We start from the raw sequence: 24,888 nt of genomic DNA on the forward strand, positions 1-24,888 counted from the left end.
ATGGTGTATGCCATAAAACACACAATAAAATGTTACAGCTATCCAATGGGATTGCTTCATAACATCTGGGCATTAAACAAAACATGAATGGTATACAATGAATGCAAAATAAAATGTTGCAAACTTAACTGGAGTAAAACACTGAGTGAGAAGGCCAAGGGGAGGATAACATCTATAAAAAATATGTTTGAGGTAATGTCTATTTAATAAGGACCTTTCAGGGAAGGGAATGGCTGTTCAGAAAAAAAGTGTACATGAGCAACAAGTCACTCCAATTACAAGGCACCAACACTTTCAACATTACATGTTTCATCCACAAAACACCAAATGTTTGTTCACTGCAGCAAGTCCATCTCACTTCTACAAACATATACTTTTCATAGACTGTCAATCGTTTAATGCACAATCCCACTGCCTGTACACTTTCAATTTTCCTCTAATCACTTTTCATACTGGCTCTGCCAGCCTATGTCAGCCTCCATCATTTTAGAATGGGCCATTTGAACTGTTCTTTCGCTGACTGGAAGACCTGCAAGAAGTGATACAAAGCACAGTTTAACAAGTGGAAATATGTCTTCAGATTTATAGCTCAAAATTATAGACAACCGTGTATGCAATTCTTATACATGAACAATGAATAAATCTCCATCACAGCTAATTATGTGTCAATAACCAGCCAGAAATGGCAACAGAAATTCAAAGCGACTGATGGTACTGAACCTGCAAGTTGGCAGTGACACCACTTTGTCTGACACTTACACTGCCTCATAAAGAAGAAAGGTAATTTATAACTTAACTGAAAATTCAGATTTACCTGAGAGACAGTCTGATCACCAAGAGGAATGTCATCCACTCTCAAAGCAACTCTTGAAACAAGGGCAGATGGATCTGCTTCCATAATAATCCTGTACAGATTGAAACAATATACATAAATAAATCAGTCATTAAATATGTCAACATTTAAATGAAGCTGCTCTTAAAATAATAGCATGAAAACTTCCATCTGACTGTTGTATTAACATAAAAAAATGTTAAATTACTGCATTGGCTGAGCAGAAACAACTTTGTGCTGACGTATCACAGGACATGCTGGACTCTACAAACAGTGACTCACACTTCGTCAACACCATAATCACTGGTGACAAGTCCCGGGCGTATGAGTCTGACCTGGAAATCAAATCCAAGTCATCACAATGGAAGCATTCCTTGTCACTAAGACCAAAGAAGGCCTGTCAAGTGCACAGCAACGTCCAAGTCATGCTGACTGCTTTCTTTGACTCCTGCAGTTTGGTATACCATGTGTACACACCACAGAGCCAGCCTGCAGTTTGGTACACCATGCTTACACACCACAGAGCCAACCACCAAAGAATACTACAGGGATGTTTTGTCATTTACATGATGCTGTATGGTGCAAGACAACACACTTGTGGTCAACAGGAAACTGGCACTTCCATCACAACAATGCTCCCGCACATTCCTCACACTTTGTTCGACTTTTCTGATGAAAAATCAGATTCCTGTGCTTCAACAGGCTCCTTACGCTCCTGATACGGCCCCCTGAAACTTCTAGCTGTCCCCCAAACTCAAGAGGCCATTGGAAGGAACACAATGTGAGACAAGAGAACATTATGACAACAATGAAAGCTGAGCAAAACTACATTCTGAAACAGGTTTTTTTGGTATGCTTCCAACGATGGCAGCACCACTGGTAGAAATGTGTGGAGTGCTAAGGGAATTATTTTGAGGGTGATTAGGTGTCCAATGCTACAGGTAAGTCAGTAATTGGTACACATGGAAAGACAACACTGATTTTAATCTGACAATGGCACATGCCATGTGGGGGATCATGAATGTACTGATAATGGTTTGGTTTCAACATCATCCACCAACAGGTAGTGTAGTGGCATAGCTATGAGAGTGCCATCTGTATCTACCCTTTAATAAGGAATGCTCACAGCCAGAAGGCTCCGTGTGGTGCGGACGTGTGAAGCAAGCAGGCAACCATGCCAGAGACACACTCATGTTACCTACGGCCAACTGACAGTTTGAAAGAGGTCAAATTATGGCCTTCTATGTGGCAGAATGGTCCTTTCAGTCAACTGTCACACAAATTGGATATGCTGCATCAGTTGTGCAATGATGCTGGTATCAGTGATCACATGAACATTCTCATACCTGTAGACGAGGTTCTGGGATGTCCATGCAGCACAGATGCCTTTCAGGGTCATCTTATTGCAAGGGCAGCAGTGGCAGATCGCACAACTACCACAGCACAGGTAACTGGGCTTGCGAGCCCAGATATGTCAACACGAGGAGGAGACTAGTGTTTAACATCTCACTGACAACGAGGCCATTAGAGACTGAGCACAAGTTTGGATTAGGGAAGGATGGGGAAGGAAATCAGCCATGCCCTTTTGAAGGAACCATTCTAGTGTTAGCCCAAACAATTCAGGGAAATCACTGAAAACCTAAATCAAGATGTTCGGATGTGCACCATCATCCTCCAGAATGCGAATCCAGTGTCCTAACCACTGTGCCACCACGTTTGGTACACGTGAACACAAACTGTTGCATACCAGATATTAGCAGTAGGGCTACAGGCACGCACACCTCTAGCCCATCTTCAGCTCACGCCACAGCATCGATGTGCTTGGCTTGACTGGTGCCCTCAGACAATGACTTGGAATGTGGACTGGCACACTGTGGTCTTTAGTGGTGAAAGCAGATTCCGCCCGCACAAAAGTGATGGTCGTTTGTGTGTATGATGTAGACCTCGTAAGTGCTCTCTCGTAGAGTGCATTTGTCCAAGACACAATGTCTCCACCTCAGGCCTTATGGTCTGGGGTGCGATAAGCTACAACTCTCATTCACCTTTAGTGTTTCTGGAGGGGAAGCTAACCAGCACTCGGCATGTGCAGAATGTTGTTAAACCTGGTCTTGCAACAAGAAGGTGATGTGTTGTTCCTACATGATAACATTTGCCCACATACTGCCCGTGAAACTCAAGGTGCTCTGCAAGACATGCAGCAACTTCCCTGGCCAACACTATCTCCAGACTTGTCTCCAATTGAGCATGTGTGGGATACGAAAGGATGAGAGTTGACTTGTGCGACTCGTCAACCAACAACTCTTACAGAACTCTGTTAAAAGGTCAAGCAGGTGTGCCACAATGTATCCCAGGATAGTATTCACAATCTGTATGAGCGACTGGATGCCCAAGTCAGTACCTGCACTGCTGCCTGCAGAGGCTACACCGTGTATTAATGTGGGTGTTTCAGCATGGGTCAATACCCGGTACCACAGAACCACAGGTGCTATTGATCTGTAAATGTAATCATTTCATGTACTCGACACATACTGCTGCAACACTAAATCTCTAGTGAATCTGAAACCTCTAAAAGGGTGTACTAATTTTTTTCTGGCAGTGTATGTAGCCTATGTCAGCTTGAGTGTTTATTACAATATTGTGCAAAAATTTGAACAAAATCGGTCAAGAACTTTTTGAGCATTTTGCTAACACTTCCCTCGTGTGTTTTATATGTATATATACATTTGTGTACCACATATATTAAAGCAATATGTAGCCCATGTCTATCAGAAAATGTATTAGAGTATCGTGTAAAAAATTTGAAATAAATCAGTCCTGATTTTCCATTGTTTGAAATAAATAAGTCTAGAACATTTGAGATTTTTGGTAAGAATGTTAAACTACAAATTGTCTTTATACAGTAGTACAGAAGTATCGATAGGTCAACATACCAACATTTGAATTTTGGTTTTTGTATTCCACCCCCCACCCCCGTTAAAAAGCTGTAACGAGCATTCAAAGTTCTTAATTAACATAATAAATCGTGCAATTTGACTCCGACATGCTATTCTTTTATTTGTTCTACCCAACGCACAATGCATCACACAGCATGTCTTTAAATTCAAACCATCAACATATGAATCTCAGGACACAATAAAATCTCATGAGATTCGCATGTTTGATATGCACTGTGAGGAAACATTGCAAATTCTGAGTAGTATTACTTTTTTCTCTTCTCACATCACTGTAATACGGAAACACTACACACATCTGTGCTAGTTCATGTGTTTTATTCTAAAGTAAAAGGTATAACTGTGCACCACCCTTTTATTATGTTATGCTGAGTATTTATTATTAGTATGTTATTTTTGTGATTAAAGAACCATTCATGTATGAAATACAATAAATAAATAATAAATCACTGTTATGTTTTATTTTTGGGCATCAATATTTTAATTTTCTTGTAAATCTTTGGGATAACTTGACTGAATGTAACAAGTATAATGAACTGCTATACAAGATTGACAGAAAGAGCAATACAGTCATAGAGAATCAAACATTGTTGGTGCATGCGAGTTTGCCTGAACACAGAGATAGTAGCGGGTCTGTGCCATGTCAGAATATAAAGTATGCCATATATTGCAGAACACACAACTTTCATATACTGTATGGACTGTACTGCATGAAGAATGTATTAGAATGATTCAAATGGTGCGAGCTCTTTGAAATGCTACGGGCTATACTGACAACATATACACAAGAAAGTTGGGATTACTGCTTCACTAAGCTGAATTCGCTGGTACGAATTGAACAGCATGAGTTTTATAATTTTTATTTGCAAGATGATAAGTGATCCCTCAGGTTTTCTTGGTGTGATAAATTAGTGGTGTGCTTCCCAGGTATATAGCCAAGTTGTTGTTTGCACATTTTAAATGGATTAAGACAGTGAAAGCGCTTATAGCAATATTTTCATGCAAACAAAACCGTGAATGTTGACAGCCAGACCGCAAGTTGGTGGAGGTCACCCATCTGGCAAAGACAGACAAACTTCATATTCATATTTTGCTAGTTGATGTGATTCCACACACTTTCTAATCTGTGAACTTGACAATAAGAATTTTGTCATAGCAGAAATATTTGTTGTGGCTTAAATACCGACATTAATTAACTACAAGACTAGTTTCTTCTGACCGGCCTATTCATCAGAGTTGATGGACGAACGCTACTGCCATTAAACGGATTATACACAAATCAAGAGGATGTAATGTCAATGGACCTGCTACAACTTCAGAACCACCACTGATCTGTTGTTGACTCAGAACGGCATTATCCATCAGGCACAGACAACACTACAGTTCCGCATCACCATAAAGCCTTCCCTCTGCAAAGACTCTGAAAGCAGTTCAAATAATTTATATGGTAATTTTATTTTCACTGACTTCATCAAATGTTTCTCAATAAATTTATTTCCACTGTAACTCAAGTACCTATGTTCTAATTTTCCCAATACAACTGTTTGCTGACTTTACCTTCCTTTGTGTCAAAGGACGTGTTTCAACGTGTGTGTTCTGTGATGTTAAGGAAATTTGCATAGTTATATGTTTTATTTTGTGAAATGTGAGCGAGCTGCAGTGTCCACCATTATGGTTCTGACTCCAACCAGATGGAATAAAGTAGGTTACTTCCCATTGGTGTAAGGTCTAAAGAAAGAGAAAAGTTTGAAATCTGCAGTTGTATGATGTGAACTTATGTTTATGTCCTGGAACTCTTCACACTGCAACATTCCCAAAGTTGAGAGCGAGCTTGTTTCCTTTTTAGTTCTCTTTGGGCAATGTGACATGCTTGGCTTACTTAATGAAGATATTCACAGGATTTTCATAAATTGGGGGTTTTGTTTACCAACTGCAAATGTGACTTTTACAGAACTTTGATATCGAAATAGTTTTCCAGCTCTCAAGTGATTAAATGTTACTTCACTTAGCAAATTCACAATCGAAATTGGACAGTTTACTTCACATACAGTTTCCTAGTGACAGTATCATATTAGGAGTGCCATGTCACGGAAACTAAAAATTACATTATTTCCTTACATAAGACTATTGAGTAACAACACTTTGAAGTTTAATCTCAAAAGCGCTAATTTTGTAACAACTGTCAGATGTTTTGTACAGTACTCTGGAACTGGGATTCCTTTGAAACTTAAAATTATTCCATTCCAAGTGGGAGATGTACTCACATTATATTTTTGAGAAAACTGAAAAGCTAGTTCACTATACCTATAAGGTACGGTTATACACTGGTGTGTGTATTTAAGGTAAGTATGAGAATGAAAAAAACAAAAATGTAATTAAAGAAATAAAAACAACTTCTGTGGAGCCAGGTGCAAGTAAGGTTTCTACAAACTTGTTGCACCTGCTAAACATTATATACTGTATCAAAATATAATGCACAAGATTAGAATGTTATTTTTCTGGAATCAGATGTGCCAATGGCTTTATTAATCAGCAATACACAGAAATTAAATTTTAAGTGAAATTAACTACACTCAACTTTTTCAACACATTTAATATTTTACCCATGTTATCTGAAAATTTAAGAATGCAACTAAGATAGTAGAACAGATAAAAACCACTCCGAATAAGGTCACAGTATATATCAGAACGACGCTTTACAACAACATAACTTATGTTGCATTATCTTTTCTTACATACATGCAGTTTTTTCTTAATGGAACAGGCACAATCAGTTTACTAATGTTTACATAAATGATTTGAGGATTAATAATACTTATGTATCTCACATTTTGGTTACTGCCTTGACCAAATGACAAATGCAATAATCGCTGTAGCCAAAACATGCCATATGGAATTTTTCAGCAGTGATCTTTATCACAATTTTTATTTTACGAGCAAAATGGTCACAGAATAGTACACATTATTTCTTTCCTGAATTAATAACTTGCCCAATCATTCACGTAAGAGTTGTATAAGTGAATTATAACAATGCTGGCTCTGAAACGTTCAGTCATTTTGTTATATTACACATTTCACATTAAACTGAGTATTTTGAACTACAGCAAAAGCTGTACTAATAGTATGAATTGTACTTTTAGTTAGCAATTGTGGGACTGAAGTCTTTAAATACTATCTTCAATCATCCACACAATGCCACACTTTCCAGATATCTACAGATACAAATGTAACAGCTGTTCATCATATAACTGCATGAAATGTTCAATAATAGAGAATATTAGATTTATTTAACTTCTCAAAAAATTAAAAAATAATAATGAAAACCATTACTGCAGATCAACCTGAGTAGTAGCCCAATAACGACCCAAGTTTCCCCACATTCTCTTCACAAGCCCATGTACGAGACGGAAGTTCATTAGACAAAAGTGCAGAGGCTACAATTAATATCTCTGCCAATAAATTGTGATAGGGGCATGGTATAAGAGCAGATAATTAATATCTGTTTCCTACATTAGATGACCAATTTATTAATCTTAGAAAGATCTAGTGTATAAATACTGGAACAATGTGATTTATCCAGTATTTGCATTTATGAGGGGAAAAAATTCTGTATTGACTGCTTCTGTATCACATATTTCAAAAATTTAATTGACACACACAGAAGAATCTTTCACAGACACATTAAAACTATTAGTAACTCGTCTGAACTACTTCCTGGCACAGCAAGAGGACAGAAGCAGTTTTATTTGACTGGATCATATTAATCTTACCTTCATTATCATTCACTACTTAACTGCATGTTATTAGTAAAATTTCTGGCTCTGCATAAACAAATGCACATCACAGGGAAGTCAATTATTTGGACTCCATAATTTCAAACTAATGAATTGTGTCAACAATCATCTTCAATGACATTCCTCAATAGCAATGAACATTGCTCTGTCCCAATAATAACTCATTCACTCTATAATCATCCCTGCAGCTATGAAACTAAATAAGAGTTATATTTTTTTTGCCACAACTGAGCCTTTACACTAGCCCACATTTTGATAAATGAAACACAAATCAGAAGGGCTAAACTTTACAAGGAGCTTTCCACATGCAGCACCTATTCACAGTTTAGAGTTTATGTAGGTGACGTGTTTTCATATGAACTTGGATACAGCCAACGGGAGAATATTTTGTGGTAGCCATTAATGGATGTTAACTAGATACATCTTTATGCTACTATAAACAAATTACTGATGATGTGTGGAGAGCCCTTCACTTTTTCCTTTGGCCATATATAGGCTCTTACTGCTGTATACACACAGTACATTACAACAATATATGAACAAATATTATTAATGTTTTTTGACTCAAAGGCAGCAGCAAGAATGTGGCGATAGGCTGATCTGTAGTGTAGCCTGAGGTCTGATTGTAGTGTAACTGGAGGTCTAGGTTAGGATGGAAGACAACAGTTTGGGTTATGAGTTAGTGAAGCCCAGGTAAATGAAATTTCAATCTATCTTGGGTTGAAAAACTGATCTGTAGTGTAGCCCATAGTCTAGGTTAAGCTGGAGGGTGACAAATTCATTTTAGATTGTTTTCTGTTTACTTCAACAAAGTGTCCAACAGGATTTTAGAAATGCCATGGTCTGCCTGCACTTAATATTAAATTTATTTATTTACGGTAGAGCTGTCCACACAAAGTGAGTAACTTGAATGAGTGTTTCCAGTATCACAAGTCCATATATTAAATGAAGTAATTTGTATCAGTTCATCACTGAAACCAAGAAACTGTGTTTCAGATGAATTTACTAATGTTACAAGGGGAGGCCTCAACATTGTGATCACAGGTTTATTTAAAGCTTTTTAAACCTTTAGTGGGCCATTAAATCAACATAATGTGCAAGAGAAGTTTTATGCATCTATTATGTAACTAATGTATCTGTGCAAGGGGGGGGCTGGTCGTAATGAGTCGTGGTGGTCAAGCAGTTAGCATTTGCTGTTTGCAAGTGGTTTCCGAGTGACACAATCGTTCGAATCCCTGCTATCACTTCCATTTTTAATCTATATTTTTTTCCATCACTGGTCACATTATTTAATTTATATGACATTTGAGAGGTAATATAACAAAAAAATTACCATTTCTATTTGCATGAAGTTTCAATTTATGTTTTCCATGTGTCTATGACAAATTCCATCCTACAACATGTGATGTTGAGAGCACACCCGACAAGCAATTGTACATTACTCTTGTGGTCTGGCACATTGTAACTTATATTACTGATTGTGAATAACGTCATTCATATCATTATTTATCAAGGTTTGTCTTGGGCTTTCTGAGCCCATCCATCGTCCTCACAAAATGAATTACAAATAGCAAATAGTCAAATATTATGAAATTCATAACAACTTCATGAAAATGCATGTGTGTTTTCATTATATTACCTCTCATGTGCCAAAAATTAAATAATGTGAGCAATGGCAAAACAAAATATAGATTAAAAAAAGTAAGTGGTAGGTGGGATTAGAACCGTTGCATCGGCCACGAACCACATGCAAACCACGAACGCTAACTGGTTGACCACCACATCTTCTTACGAAAAGCCCTTTCACATCAGTTATATAACAGATGAGTAAAACTTCTCTTGCAATTTTCTTGGAATTGCCAGAGTATTGCACCTTACTAGTTGCAAATTATGTTGCAGTAATGGCCTACTGAAGGTGTAAAAAGTTTGAAGTAAATCCGTGATCCCAACATTGTGGCACCCCTTCGTTAGCATAAAAAGCCCAAAAAACTACATACATCGGTAATGAAAACCCCAACACGTGACAAAGACAGAAAATTAAAACTTGAGGTTAATTTAGTTAGTGTGTGTTACGCATATTTTCACCTGCAAACATAAGACTTTTCTATGAAAATTAAGTTTCACCTCATTCTTGCATCTGATATATCAACATTGTTATGTTACAAATTAATATATTATTTCGTCCACTATCTAAATGAAATTATCTTGCTATGTCATTAGCTATACAAATCAGCTGTTTAATTCTTATGATTTCTTACAAAATAGCCTGTCAGGTAAGAGTGTGGATGGCCCACTCAAACGTTTTACTTTAGCAAGAGCAAGAGTGTAAATTCAATATTAGCAAACTTTTCAATTCCTAACGATTCTTTGCCTGCTTGCTGCATGTAATTGCAGTACCATTTTATTAATTAACTTACATGTGAATGCAGAATTTACATTGCAGTTGTGTGTGTTAAATACTGACAACACAATCAGCACCGAGATATAATACAATCTTTATCATATTTATGTATATATTGGAGTATAGTACTATTCATTCCTCCTTTCATGCTAGGCACAGTGCAGCAGTACCATGGGCTAAACAAGGATGGAAAATTTATTATGAGCACTTTTCAGAAGCTGTTGTCAGGGTTGCCGGAGGGAAATCATATGGCATGGGTTGTGAAGTTGACATTTCTGATTGGCATGGTATGCTGTGTAGCATGTTTTGTCACTGACAAGTCAAAACATTCCTTTGGCCACAGTTTGGTGGCAGCCATTCATATGGATAACAGCTGGTTGGTGGTCATGCCTGTATACAACACTGCAGCAGATTGATAAATGATGTCGCAGCTATTACTAGTGGCCAGAATGATTGTAATGGCAGAATTCTTTTCACTCACCACAAGCATCTGGATTCTCGTCTACTAGTGATCTAGCTTTATTCTGTTACTTGCTGGTGGCTCAGTATGTACGTACCAGACTACAACTCAAAAAATCTAGCATTTGATCCCCACTGGATCCACATATTTTTTCCTCCTGGATTCAATCCCTAGTACAACTTTTGATTTTTTCTGTCACTGTGTGATTGATTCTTTCACGTCTTGTAATGATCATTTAATGTACAAAATGCCCAGCTGCACTCTGAAACAGAGTCTATGTTACACTGTAGGTCTCTTCGGGCTGGCTATTTCAGTTTAAAGGTAAGAGGAAAGCCAGGGCATATCTACTCCAACAGGATCATGTCGAGTACAGCACTGAGTTGTGGGCAGCTTTAGCTTTTTTTTATCCTGCCTTCCCAAGCTTACTCCCCTCTAACCTAATGCACAACAGCCAACTACTTCAGCTGTACCTGGTGAGACCTTTCTCCTAGTGCAACATTCCTATATTTCTCCCCTGCTGTCCATTCTTTTGGTCATCACTCTGACATCCACCCTGCTTACTCTATGCAAGGCAACGACTTCCTGTACAGCTCTTTATGTTGCCTGCTTAGTGAAACTTTCACTCTGCAGTTGAGTGCACACCATTTCTGAAACTTCCCAATAAAACTGTGTGCTGGATGGGGACTTGACCCTGAAACCCTGAATTTTATGGATAATGCTCATACTGACTGATCTATCCAGGCAACTTAAACTTTTTACTTAGTCTTCTCAGTACCATCATCACATGAAAAAAAGAGTATCGTTACCAAAATTTTGATCAGTTCTGGCTTATAATGCATAAATTCAATTATCTACCTTCCCAATCATTTTCAAAAAGATTTTGATTTGTTTGCAGATGTTCCACATGACAAGATTATTCATAAAAGTTTATTTTTCTTCACATCATCTACTTTTCAATCATCAATGAAGTAACAATCACCCCCCTAGACAACTAATATTTTTGTGTAGAAAAAGGTCACAAATTATGATTCTATGTACTGATTAATCACTCTGTACCTAGATATCTATCATTGATTCTAACTTCTCTAATTTTTCCAACTTTTCTTCATATGACTTTTTCCTATGTGATATTAAAATTAAGCATAAGAATGGTTCACTATGTATTAATTCCACTCCCTATGCCAGATGACTTTTGAACAAAAAATAATTGCATTAAAATACAATATTTCCAGTTTTATTTCATATTCAATTCATAAGCAGAATTCTTGGAGTCTTGTCTCCATTTCAAGTTTTTTTTATTGCTCCTATTCAATATTGTGTTAATGTTCATACCTCATCAAATTGACCATGTTGTAGCTTCCCATAATAATCGATTCTTTTCTCTGATATAGCTATTTCAACGACTAACTTTCGTCACGTCCTCCTTCAAGCACATTTTTCTCATCCTCTGTGTTTGCACACCACATAGATATTCTCATCTTCCAGCTTCTATCTGTCACAGTTGCTAATATTTCTTTTAGCACATTGTTTTCCACCTATGGCTTAGTTGTCAGCTACCTTTCCCCCTTTAACTATTCTGTTGCATCTCCCACAAGCAGCACAAGGCTTTCTTCCGTCATTTAACTATTCTACAAATAATTTCGAAGTTTTGTGTGTGTGTGTGTGTGTGTGTGTGTGTGTGTGTGAGTGATTAGAGAGAGAGAGAGAGAGAGAGAGAGAGAGAGAGAGAGAGGTCTTATCTTAATAAATTAATTAGGAAGACAAATATATTCTTGGCAGCACAATTTCCCCCTTTCTACACCAAATTATGATTACATAAGTAAAAGTGAGAGTCATTTTTTGTCCTAACACTGTGTTTGTTAATTCACCTACTGGACTTTTCTTTCCGAATTCTGAATGATTGCTAGTGATAAACTTTTTAATGGAGGAAATGTACTGGGAAGTTTTTAGCATGCAGCGTTGCTTAAATAGTTGTTTGTGGGAGGTTTTGCGAGTATGCCAGGTGTATTCATGTTTTGAAGGAATCCCCGTCACCTGTCAATTGCTCCCCAAGCAAATATCAGATGGCAGATATTAGAACCAACAAAATTAAGCAGTTACAACGAAGTTGGGTTTATGTTTTGTGATAGGGGCAACTGCTTGTTATGGGCCAAATTTCAAGAACAAAATGTTTTTTACTATAAGCACTGCAGATACAATACGGCACTGGATGTCGTACCCTACTGTTTCATAAAAGGTATCGAAACTTCATATTATTCTGAACACACCATCACAATATTTCCAGACAAAGCGCCCCAGCACCATGCAGGGGAAATAAAACTATGCTAGACCTCAAACACCATCTTTAAAAGTCAAAACAGAACATTACTGGAACTGGAAACAAAGTTAAGGACTAATATTTCTAATAATATTTACCCTCCATCACAAATTTCATCCAGAGCCAGCATTACTATATCCAAGTTTTCCAGGACAACTCGTTTTTCCACATTTTTTCTAAGGATCTGACTGACAGCGTCATACAGGCAATTCAGTACACTCACAAGAATTAACTGAAATGATTCAAGAAATCAAGAATCAGTGCGTATGATAAAAAAAGCATAAGGTTAGTACACTGAAATACAAAAGTATTTGTAATTGTAATCAAATATATAAGGAAACTAAGAAAATGCATTTAAGTATGCTACCAAAACAGAATTTTACTCAATTCATGTTTTTAGGTGTCTTATGGTTTTAGGTTACACAAAATAAAGAATGCATTAACAGGCAGACAACTAGCTCAGTTTTGGAGAGGTCAATTAAGGAATAAACTGCAGCCCTGTTGAAGCCAATTTGCTGTATCTCTCACCCTGTTGCAACTAAAATATTTGTAAAATCAAGTTGGCCATAGAGATTCCAGCAACACTGTAGCTCATCTGTTAGCAGAAGGCTCACAAACTGCAATGTTTTTATGAAATGAAACAGCTGATGGTGCACACCAATACATCAGACACAAAGGAACTCGTATAGTGTTGCAGCAAGCAAATATCTTTCTCAATCTGCAGACCACATAATTTTAAGCCACTCACAAACAATAACACACAAAACTGACAATTTTTTTGCTTCTATACTATTATTCGGAATGTGTTTTTGACGGACTGATATGTAGTGTAGCTCAAGGCATGGGTCAGACTGGAAGCTGAGTTTGGTTGCAAGTTGTCGAAGCCAATGAATGTGATTTTATGATAACAACTATATTCTTGTTATTATAGGTATTTTACACATATTTGATTTTTGTAAGTTGTTTTTGTCTGCCAATTTCACAGTATGATGCATCAACGAACTGGTGGTATCAGCAGGTTCGGTATCTCTGCAAACTATACGTACCCTGTTTACATGGTTCCAACATAAATGGACTTGGACTCTATATAACTTTCTCAAAGAAAGTCCTACAGATACACTGATCATGGAAATTCAATGCCTGTGGCATTGGCAGACAAGATGTGAACACGGACTGAAGCTTTTCTAGTTTCAATTCACTGTGTGCTTTTCAGACTATGCACTGGCCACAACAAGAAAGAAACACCTGTCTGCAGCAACCTCTTCTCCATTCAAAAATAAAGTAATGATTGAGTAAAGTCACACAAAATGTGAAACACAATATCTGTATCCCCCCCATGAACCATGGACCTTGCCGTTGGTGGGGAGGCTTGCGTGCCTCAGCGATACAGATAGCCGTACCGTAGGTGCAACCACAACGGAGGGGTATCTGTTGAGAGGCCAGACAAACGTGTGGTTCCTGAAGAGGGGCAGCAGCCTTTTCAGTAGTTGCAAGGGCAACAGTCTGGATGATTGACTGATCTGGCCTTGTAACAATAACCAAAACGGCCTTGCTGTGCTGGTACTGCGAACGGCTGAAAGCAAGGGGAAACTACAGCCGTAATTTTTCCCGAGGGCATGCAGCTTTACTGTATGATTACATGATGATGGCGTCCTCTTGGGTAAAATATTCCGGAGGTAAAATAGTCCCCCATTCGGATCTCCGGGCGGGGACTACTCAAGAGGATGTCGTTATCAGGAGAAAGAAAACTGGTGTTCTACGGATCGGAGCGTGGAATGTCAGATCCCTTAATCGGGCAGGTAGGTTAGAAAATTTAAAAAGGGAAATGGATAGGTTGAAGTTAGATATAGTGGGAATTAGTGAAGTTCGGTGGCAGGAGGAACAAGACTTCTGGTCAGGTGACTACAGGGTTATAAACACAAAATCAAATAGGGGTAATGCAGGAGTAGGTTTAATAATGAATAGGAAAATAGGAATGCGGGTAAGCTACTACAAACAGCATAGTGAACGCATTATTGTGGCCAAGATAGATACGAAGCCCACGCCTACTACAGTAGTACAAGTTTATATGCCAACTAGCTCTGCAGATGACGAAGAAATTGAAGAAATGTATGATGAAATAAAAGAAATTATTCAGATTGTGAAGGGAGACGAAAATTTAATAGTCATGGGTGACTGGAATTCGAGTGTAGGAAAAGGGAGAGAAGGAAACATAGTAGGTGAATATGGATTGGGGGACAGAAATGAAAGAGGAAGCCGCCTGGTCGAATTCTGCACAGAGCACAACATAATCATAACTAACACTTGGTTTAAGAATCATGAAAGAAGGTTGTATACATGGAAGAACCCTGGAGATACTAAAAGGTATCAGATAGATTATATAATGGTAAGACAGATTTAGGAACCAGGTTTTAAATTGTAAGACATTTCCAGGGGCAGATGTGGACTCTGACCACAATCTATTGGTTATGACCTGTAGATTAAAACTGAAGAAACTGCAAAAAGGTGGGAATTTAAGGAGATGGGACCTGGATAAACTAAAAGAACCAGAGGTTGTACAGAGATTCAGGGAGAGCGTAAGGGAGCAATTGACAGGAATGGGGGAAATAAATACAGTAGAAGAAGAATGGGTAGCTTTGAGGGATGAAGTAGTGAAGGCAGCAGAGGATCAAGTAGGTAAAAAGACGAGGGCTAGTAGAAATCCTTGGGTAACAGAAGAAATATTGAATTTAATTGATGAAAGGAGAAAGTATAAAAATGCAGTAAGTGAAACAGGCAAAAAGGAATACAAACGTCTCAAAAATGAGATCGACAGGAAGTGCAAAATGGCTAAGCAGGGATGGCTAGAGGACAAATGTAAGGATGTAGAGGCCTATCTCACTAGGGATGAGATAGATACCGCCTACAGGAAAATTAAAGAGACCTTTGGAGATAAGAGAACGACTTGTATGAATATCAAGAGCTCAGATGGAAACCCAGTTCTAAGCAAAGAAGGGAAAGCAGTAAGGTGGAAGGAGTATATAGAGGGTCTATACAAGGGCGATGTACTTGAGGACAATATTATGGAAATGGAAGAGGATGTAGATGAAGATGAAATGGGAGATAAGATACTGCGTGAAGAGTTTGAGAGAGCACTGAAAGACCTGAGTCGAAACAAGGCCCCCGGAGTAGACAATATTCCATTGGAACTACTGACGGCCGTGGGAGAGCCAGTCCTGACAAAACTCTACCATCTGGTGAGCAAGATGTATGAAACAGGCGAAATACCCTCAGACTTCAAGAAGAATATAATAATTCCAATCCCAAAGAAAGCAGGTGTTGACAGATGTGAAAATTACCGAACTATCAGCTTAATAAGTCACAGCTGCAAAATACTAACACGAATTCTTTACAGACGAATGGAAAAACTAGTAGAAGCCAACCTCGGGGAAGATCAGTTTGGATTCCGTAGAAACACTGGAACACGTGAGGCAATACTGACCTTACGACTTATCTTAGAAGAAAGATTAAGGAAAGGCAAACCTACGTTTCTAGCATTTGTGGACTTAGAGAAAGCTTTTGACAATGTTGACTGGAATACTCTCTTTCAAATTCTAAAGGTGGCAGGGGTAAAATACAGGGAGCGAAAGGCTATTTACAATTTGTACAGAAACCAGATGGCAGTTATAAGAGTCGAGGGACATGAAAGGGAAGCAGTGGTTGGGAAGGGAGTAAGACAGGGTTGTAGCCTCTCCCCGATGTTGTTCAATCTGTATATTGAGCAAGCAGTAAAGGAAACAAAAGAAAAATTCGGAGTAGGTATTAAAATTCATGGAGAAGAAATAAAAACTTTGAGGTTCGCCGATGACATTGTAATTCTGTCAGAGACAGCAAAGGACTTGGAAGAGCAGTTGAATGGAATGGACAGTGTCTTGAAAGGAGGATATAAGATGAACATCAACAAAAGCAAAACAAGGATAATGGAATGTAGTCTAATTAAGTCGGGGGATGCTGAGGGAATTAGATTAGGAAATGAGGCACTTAAAGTAGTAAAGGAGTTTTGCCATTTGGGGAGCAAAATAACTGATGATGGTCGAAGTAGAGAGGATATAAAATGTAGGCTGGCAATGGCAAGGAAAGCGTTTCTGAAGAAGAGAAATTTGTTGACATCCAGTATTGATTTAAGTGTCAGGAAGTCATTTCTGAAAGTATTCGTATGGAGTGTAGCCATGTATGGAAGTGAAACATGGACGATAAATAGTTTGGACAAGAAGAGAATAGAAGCTTTCGAAATGTGGTGCTACAGAAGAATGCTGAAGATTAGATGGGTAGATCACATAACTAATGAGGAAGTATTGAATAGGATTGGGGAGAAGAGAAGTTTGTGGCACAACCTGACCAGAAGAAGGGATCGGTTGGTAGGACATGTTCTGAGGCATCAAGGGATCACCAATTTAGTATTGGAGGGCAGCGTGGAGGGTAAAAATCGTAGAGGGAGACCAAGAGATGAATACACTAAGCAGCTTCAGAAGGATGTAGGTTGCAGTAGGTACTGGGAGATGAAAAAGCTTGCACAGGATAGAGTAGCATGGAGAGCTGCATCAAACCAGTCTCAGGACTGAAGACAACAACAACAACAACAACAACAACAACAACAACAACATCTGTATGCGAGAAATGATTCAATTCTTTTATATCTCAAGTTGCAATATACTTTTATTTCTTAATGTTTTCATTCCATTTGTATGGTCTTACTTCATGGTTTTTTTTATTTTTTATTTTTTTTATTACACTCTGTATGTTAATTCACCACTTTTAACTGTGCATAATCTTGCCAATGGTTGTATGCTCATTCTACTTTGATTCTGAAACAGTTTTGTATAAAATTAAATAGTGTAAAAAAATCTGCTGCATCCATGACTATGTTGAAAGAATTTTTAAAAAAATATTGTAGCTGGTCATTACATGTTAATTCTTACAAATTGAGGAATTTTGGAGGAAATGCTCAATAAAGTGAACATTTTGTCAGTAGTTCAGTAGCAGTGCTCTAGGGAAGGCAACAGAAATTATTTTAATTGTTACCTGATGATAGATCAAAGCTGCTGAAAGACACCACAATAGATAAGTAATAAAATTAATTACTGGTTATTGAGTTTTGTTGGTTAGGTATAGAGTAAAACCGGAGACACACAGTTCCCACAAAAACAAACTTGTAATTGAAGTGATTATAAACAACATAATCTAATAAATGAGAATAGGAAGTGAAAAGTTTGCAACAAAACATGGACCGAAATTAACCTTGATTAGAGATAAAACAGTGCCCAACTGGATACAATGGCTTATCTGTGTGTTTTTAAGGATGGAACCAAAGTTAGGGCTTAATGACTTGAGGTGAAGAGACAGTAGTGGAACTCAGAAGGCCAACTTTTCATGGAAAGCTCTTGTAAAAACAAGTGTGACGATGGTGAAAAATTGCCTGAAATGATTCCAAGAATTCTTCAACATTTCTCATGCAACACACTTCTACATAATTACAGCTCGCTCACGGAGTTACAACGATATCCACTGGGTTTCCTATTTTATACTGAGGCATGTAAGACTTAAAAGTGTCTTCCATTGATTCATATGCTGCATTTGCTTCTTTCATACTAATAAATGCAAAAGACTTTGTTCCACATCCAAAAGAAAAGACATTGTACATAACTTCTTTGTTTCCAGAGTAATAAAACAGCATTACTCATTTTCTTTATCTTGTAAAATTCAGTTTACAAAGTTAAAGTTAATTTTAGTAAGCATGAAATTATCCTGATCTCTCTGGTTATATCACTTCCTTACAATTGGCAAGAGGACTGAGGATATGGTAATATCAAATTGTCTTAGAAATATATGAAGAACTGTACCAAACAACCTGTTATACGCACCTCATTCTCTTGGGAACTGCCCATTACATAGAAAAAAAGATCAACGTTTGACCTGTACACACATGTCAAACCATCCAACATTATAATTTCTGCATTAGCCCTGTGCGTTTTGGTGAAAAGATTTTTTTCAAAAGTTTTTTGCTCTTTCGCAGATGGAAATATATTTTTGTCATAGTATTTTGCAAGGATCCTATTTCCATCATTGTCAAGTATTGCAATGCCTTTCACAGTGTACAGGCTCGGTTCCTAAAAAATCAGAAGTGTCGATTAATACAAATATGAAAACAAAAAAAATTATAATTAGAAGGTAAATAACACATTGGAATAATATGTACATACACTGTTGAGCCAAAACATTACAACCACCTGCTCAATAGCTTGTTTGTCCATGTTTCGAACAAAATACATCACTGATTCTGCGTATCAGGGATCTGGTAGGTTTGTGGAGGTATGTGGCATTAGATGTCTAAAGACATATTATGTAATTCACTCAAATAATGGGCCACTGATTTGCGTACATCAAGCGAAATAGATCACCAAGACATCAAGGCGAGTTCACTATAATGTTCCTCAAAGCACTATAGCAAACACAGTTCTGGCTCCAAGATAGAGACAATTATAGCAATGAAAGATGACATCATTATCAGGGAAAACATCAAGCATGAAGGGATGCAGGTGGTTCGCAGCTGTGTGTCAGTGACTTCCACTGCTTCCACCAGCATGCACCCACGGTGCATTGCACATTTCGAGCTGCTGTTCACCTCGATGAGTGACTGTGCGTACAACCATCGCCCTCGTGATGCAAAATGTGATTCACCCAAAGAGCCGACACTTCTATTGATTAACAGTTAAATCCCGGTGGCCCCGTGGTCACTGCAACCTTAAATGACGATGTTGTTGTGTCAATATGTGATCACATAGGGGTGGTCTGCTGCAGAGCTCCATGCTCAATGATGTATATGAACAGTGTGCTCCAAAACACTTGCGTGTGCACCAGCATTGTGATCTTTCAGCAGAGATGCCACAAATCACCATCTTTTCCACTTTACAGAGCAAACAAGCCTCCGAACCCCATGTTTTGTGATGAGCATTAGTTTCATTGGCTTACTCTTTCCATAAATGCTCACGGCAGCAGCACGTTAACATTCGGCAAGCTTTGTCGTTAACAAGATACCCTTTCACAGGCTCTGCATAATAATAATCTGCCCTTTGTCAAAGTTGCTTTCTCAATGGACCTGCACATTTGCAACCCATATCTTCGCTAGAGTGATCCTCTGTCGGTATCTGCTCCAATTACTTTTCTTATGTCATGCGCTACAATGTCAGATGACGAGATGGCAAAAAGTCATTCGTGGTCTTCTCAAAGGAACCACGCCAGCATTAATCCTGGCACTACCAAGGAAGGTGCTTTATAGGCCCACTGACTTAATAATTACACGTTGTATCAACGTCCTTTGATAAATGAACTTGAAATCAAAGCTTGTTATCCATTACTGCATTTACAACTGAGTGCTTATAGAATTTGTTAATTAAAATTCATTTATCTGATTTTATTCTCATACGCCTTAGAAGCCTCCCACCCACCAGTAACACTAGGGATAGATTTCAGGTCATTGTGGAGTATGTGGTATTAGATAAACTTAAATATTTAAAATTAAATGCTCTTTTGCACTGTCGTCTTCAAACATATTTTTAAGAAACCGTTTTTTTTTTATTTTCATTGTTTCTTGTACTGTTGAACAAGTGACATGAATAGACAATGTTTACGCTATAGTTCTATTGAAGGAGTGCTTGAAGTCTTGAATGAATCAGATGTAGATGAAAATGAAGTGGATGATGGTATGGAGATACACTGCCTGAGAATGAAGATGATGTTCAACCCAACCTACCAAATGCTAATAGCAGCTTTTATAAATTCATTGCCAAAAGTGGATGTGAGTATGTTGTAGAGCAATCTCGATAATATCAGTGTTCTGTACAAAATATAGTGCGGGGCAAAATGAGGCTAAGACAACAAAGAAAAACTAAGTCTCTGTAAGAGGCTTCTCGACCAGATATTCAACACACTGATGAAATGAGTTATTTTGTTATATTTGGCACTTCCTAATCATGGGTCAAATCATGATGATAAGATACCTGTCCAAGATTTATGGTCTATGCTTCAGGCCCGTCAAGTGTACTAAGGACCAATGAGCCCAACCAGATTTTTTGAACTGAGTAAAATGTTGAGGCCTGATGATAAGAATACAAGAGAATCCCGGGTCAACATGCTACAGTGAATATGTCTTTGTTCCATGGTCACTGCCCATTCAAAGTACTTCTAAAAAAAACTGAAAAATGTGGCATTTTAATTAGAATGCTGTCCGATTCCGAAACTAGATACGTGGTCAGCATGGACGTCCATACAGGAAAGTCTGGAAATGAACAGCATCTAAATGGACCAATGGATATTTTAAAGAGATCAATAATATCCATCAATAAATTAGGTTGCAGTGTTACCACAGGTGAGAAAGCAAAGTGACTGCTGTTGATGTTTTTGACTTATCACTGGGGTGATTAGCGAAGACTCAAAGACGACTAATCTTTTTCTTTTATAACACCAAAAAGGGAAGTGTGGACACCATAGACTACATGACAAGACATTACAGCATGAAGAGAGAACAAGAAGATGGTTCACATCCATCTTCTACACACACACACTGATGCAGCAGCAATAAATACTTATTCAACTTCCATCTAAACTTTCGAAATTGGAAAAAGAATTTGCTGAATCACAATAGAATTTTTCTCGGTCACTTTGGTCTTGAATAATAAGGCCTCATGTACACAAACGGGCCTGAAATTTGTACAGGCTTCAGAAGCGGCATTACAGAAGCATCTGATTCCACCTGTCTGATTTGACCCATGACATCAATATGGTGGAAATGCCTACTTCCAGTGTATGCAAAGGGGAATTTAGGGTAGGGACAAGCTAAATATACAAGAATGAAAAACACCCCACCATCCCAAAACAAATAATATATATATAAAAAAATTAATTTACAGCATTGCACTACAACAAAACCAAAGGAATCTGACATTTCCTTTGGCCTCTATAGCTCAACCACAGCTATCCATATCAGAAAACCAACACCTACTACCCCAAAAAGTGAACTCTGACATTACCCTTGCCCTAGATAACTCAACCGTAGCTACTGACACCAAAAAATCAACACCTACAACTCTGGAAAGTGGAACCAAAACCCCAACAACTCAAATACCCCATATTCACAACATAAATTAAAACACAACCGGCCTACCATAAATATACAACACACAAAATATTACAATTACTATGCAATAAAACCAAAACAAAAATTACTTACCAACAAATGCCTCCGGCAATAACAATTAGCTCCCCCCCCCCCCCCCCCCCCCACACACACACACACTGAAAACACAACATACACATGTCCCTGATCTGAGCTGCAGGCACTCTCCTCAAACTATGTTGTTGCCACAAACTTGACACCTAACATATTCAGCAATAAGACCAAACACCTGCAGAAACTTTATGACAGACACCGTATCATCGCCCATCTCAGAACACAATGACACAGTCATGAACTACTCTGTCATATCAATACCTTTAAAAAAGGAATAAAAATTTATACTTCTTTCCACACATCAAACTAATTAGACATAACAAAAAAGCCAAACACAGAAACGCCCTTAATAACGCACTGGAAAGAGATCCACATTATCGCACCAACTACCTAAACTCAAAACCATGTTAGCATGACAACCCAAACTCAAATGAACCCAATACTACACATTAAACTCAGCATGTCCACATCCACCACCAGAGGGCACCATCAAATACATCATCTACGAACACAGGGTAAAAGCACATGGGTGGACTCTTGATGCTTCCGTTGACCCTCAGAAGCCAGTAACAATGGCAATGGAAAGCACCACACAACGGCACCTTGCTGCACTATGGAACCTGTGCCATGAACAGCAGAGTTAGGAACATGTGGATGGTGCCAGATATTCTACCAAGAAGCTGCACCTAAAAAAAGTACAACAAGTTGGAAAAATCAACTGTTACCTGCTTTCAGTGCTGCAAACACATCTGTGTAAAACACCGCAAGAGGACAGTGTTGCGTGAAAAATATGTCTCAGAATGAGACAGCAAATTCTGTTTGCTCCATTTAGTGGACTGAAATTAATTATTAACAGTGCAGGGAGAAAATTGTACAAAGTGAATTTGTCCTTATAATAATTTAATATTTACCTGGTATACAAAAAATAATGTATAAGCAGTTCTAAGTCTTTTCAGTGAGATCAGAATAAAATAAACCTGTTGGTACTATATGTAACAAAAATTACCTAGGTAATGTTAGTGTTAACTTCAGCAAATTCGGACAAAAACCCAATCCAGGATGCATTAAAAGTTACACATCCCCCTTTCATTTTTCCAGTCAGTTTATCACCACAATCATATCTGCTACTCTCAAATTCAATGGATTTGCCACTCACAACTGAACTGCCACCTTCCAACCTAACCAAGATCTCATGCTGCACTACGGATCAGTCTGTCACCACAACCATGATTTCAGAAGCAGGGAGGCAGGGGTGGGGGGTCCAATATGAAACATAATTTAGCCCAGGAAGCCAGATGATGTAAGAATCCCCTCAATCCTGAATGAGAGTCCAGTGCATTAATATGACTTAGCACCTTACTCAGTACACGGTTATGAAAGGAAAGTGCCTACAAGGAGCAAATAGCATGCACTAGAAGTACAATCAATGACATAACTAGAATATGACACTGTAATATTACACTTCTGAAAAGTACACACACACACACACACGGACACCTCCCACATTATGTCCAGCTCTTGCAACTGAGTCCCTACCCTGAGGAGTTTTAATGTACTTCATTTGCAAAAGAAAAAAATAACACCAGAAACATTATTGTGCAAAGACATACACAAAATCTGGTAAAAGCTTAAAAAGTACTCAACAGTAAACGAGGGTCTAGTACTTACAAACATATTCATTTACAGTGTAGAAACACTGCTCAACTAGAAATGTTCTTAGCTCTGCTCTAAAATCTGTTCCCTTCTCCCAACTTCCTCATGCAAGTTGGCAGTGCATTGTAAAGAGTGACACCAAAGTGTTCAATGTCTTTCACAACCAGTTGTGAATGTTATAACTATGGTATCACTGCTGGTTTGCCAGTCTCCCTGTTTAGATTTTGTCATCAACACAAATTTTTGTAAGTATAGCGAGGGTACAGTAAACACAGCAAACCTATGAAAATCACAATTTTAGTACAATTTTCTGCAACTGGCTGTACATGTAATTGGTCTACGAAAAAATACATGTATTTTATTTATTTCTTTATATCATGGTAAGCTTCCTGTAATTTCAGCTCAAGTGAAGAACAGCAATTACATACCATGCTCCAAAAATATCACGAAAAACAGCTGCTACGGTATATAACCTCACAAATACGGAAGATCCGCTGTTAGATATATATAATGAATTACAATGCTTTGTTCGTTCTTGGAAACAACAAATTAAACGCCAAATGAAAAGGATTCTTTTGCATCAAACAAATTAACAGGGCACGACATTCACAGTAAATCCTACGGGTCGTGCGTATGTAAATAAGTAACTTCACAGATGAAAAAAAAAAAAAAAACAATATGATTTCACATACACGCGGCATCTGGAAAATTCTGATAAATACTTTAAAAAAATAGGTAAACATACCATGTACGAACAATCCATGGTGTTCTATCACCCAAAGTTCCACGTCAGTCGTGTTCGCTACAGAAAGCAACAAGACGCTAACAGTGTTATATAACGAATAACGAATTACACTTAACGTAAAAACCAGACAACGCTGAACTGCTAGCACCTTCCCAACTTAAAATTATGTTTACTTGTAGCTTATATTAGGTTTCTTCCAACTGCAACACACTTGTCCACAAAAAAAGCAACGATTTACATTGTCAACGTCAAGCGCTTTGACAAATCCAAAGAGGTACATTTGTATAGGTACTTAGTTATATCGATCCTGTCGATTGTCTTTAAGATAAAGTGTCAAACCGACGTCTGACCAAGTGTGAAACAAAATTTCAACAATAGTGTAATTATTTACTGATTACTGTGATTAATTTCTCTTCTCTTATCCAAATCTGAATTTGTGAAATAATTTAGGTTCTTCGTTATTGCGAGTC

General features: G+C 37.9%; 1 protein-coding gene across 1 annotated transcript; it reads right to left on the bottom strand.

Annotated features, from left to right (window-relative positions):
- Nucleotides 1-186: 186 nt before the first annotated feature.
- Nucleotides 187-24,670, bottom strand: LOC126470817 (coatomer subunit zeta-1). Its single transcript, XM_050098829.1, has 5 exons — nt 24,419-24,670; nt 18,656-18,901; nt 12,854-12,987; nt 815-905; nt 187-529 (listed from the first exon to the last, which is right to left on the bottom strand). Exons 1-5 carry the CDS (start codon nt 24,434-24,436, stop codon nt 482-484), a joined length of 537 nt encoding a protein of 178 aa, XP_049954786.1. The 5' UTR covers nt 24,437-24,670; the 3' UTR covers nt 187-481.
- Between the last annotated feature and the right edge of the window lie 218 nt (nt 24,671-24,888).

This window comes from Schistocerca serialis, chromosome 3, assembly GCF_023864345.2.
Source record: "Schistocerca serialis cubense isolate TAMUIC-IGC-003099 chromosome 3, iqSchSeri2.2, whole genome shotgun sequence".
Taxonomy (NCBI): Eukaryota; Metazoa; Arthropoda; class Insecta; order Orthoptera; family Acrididae; genus Schistocerca; species Schistocerca serialis.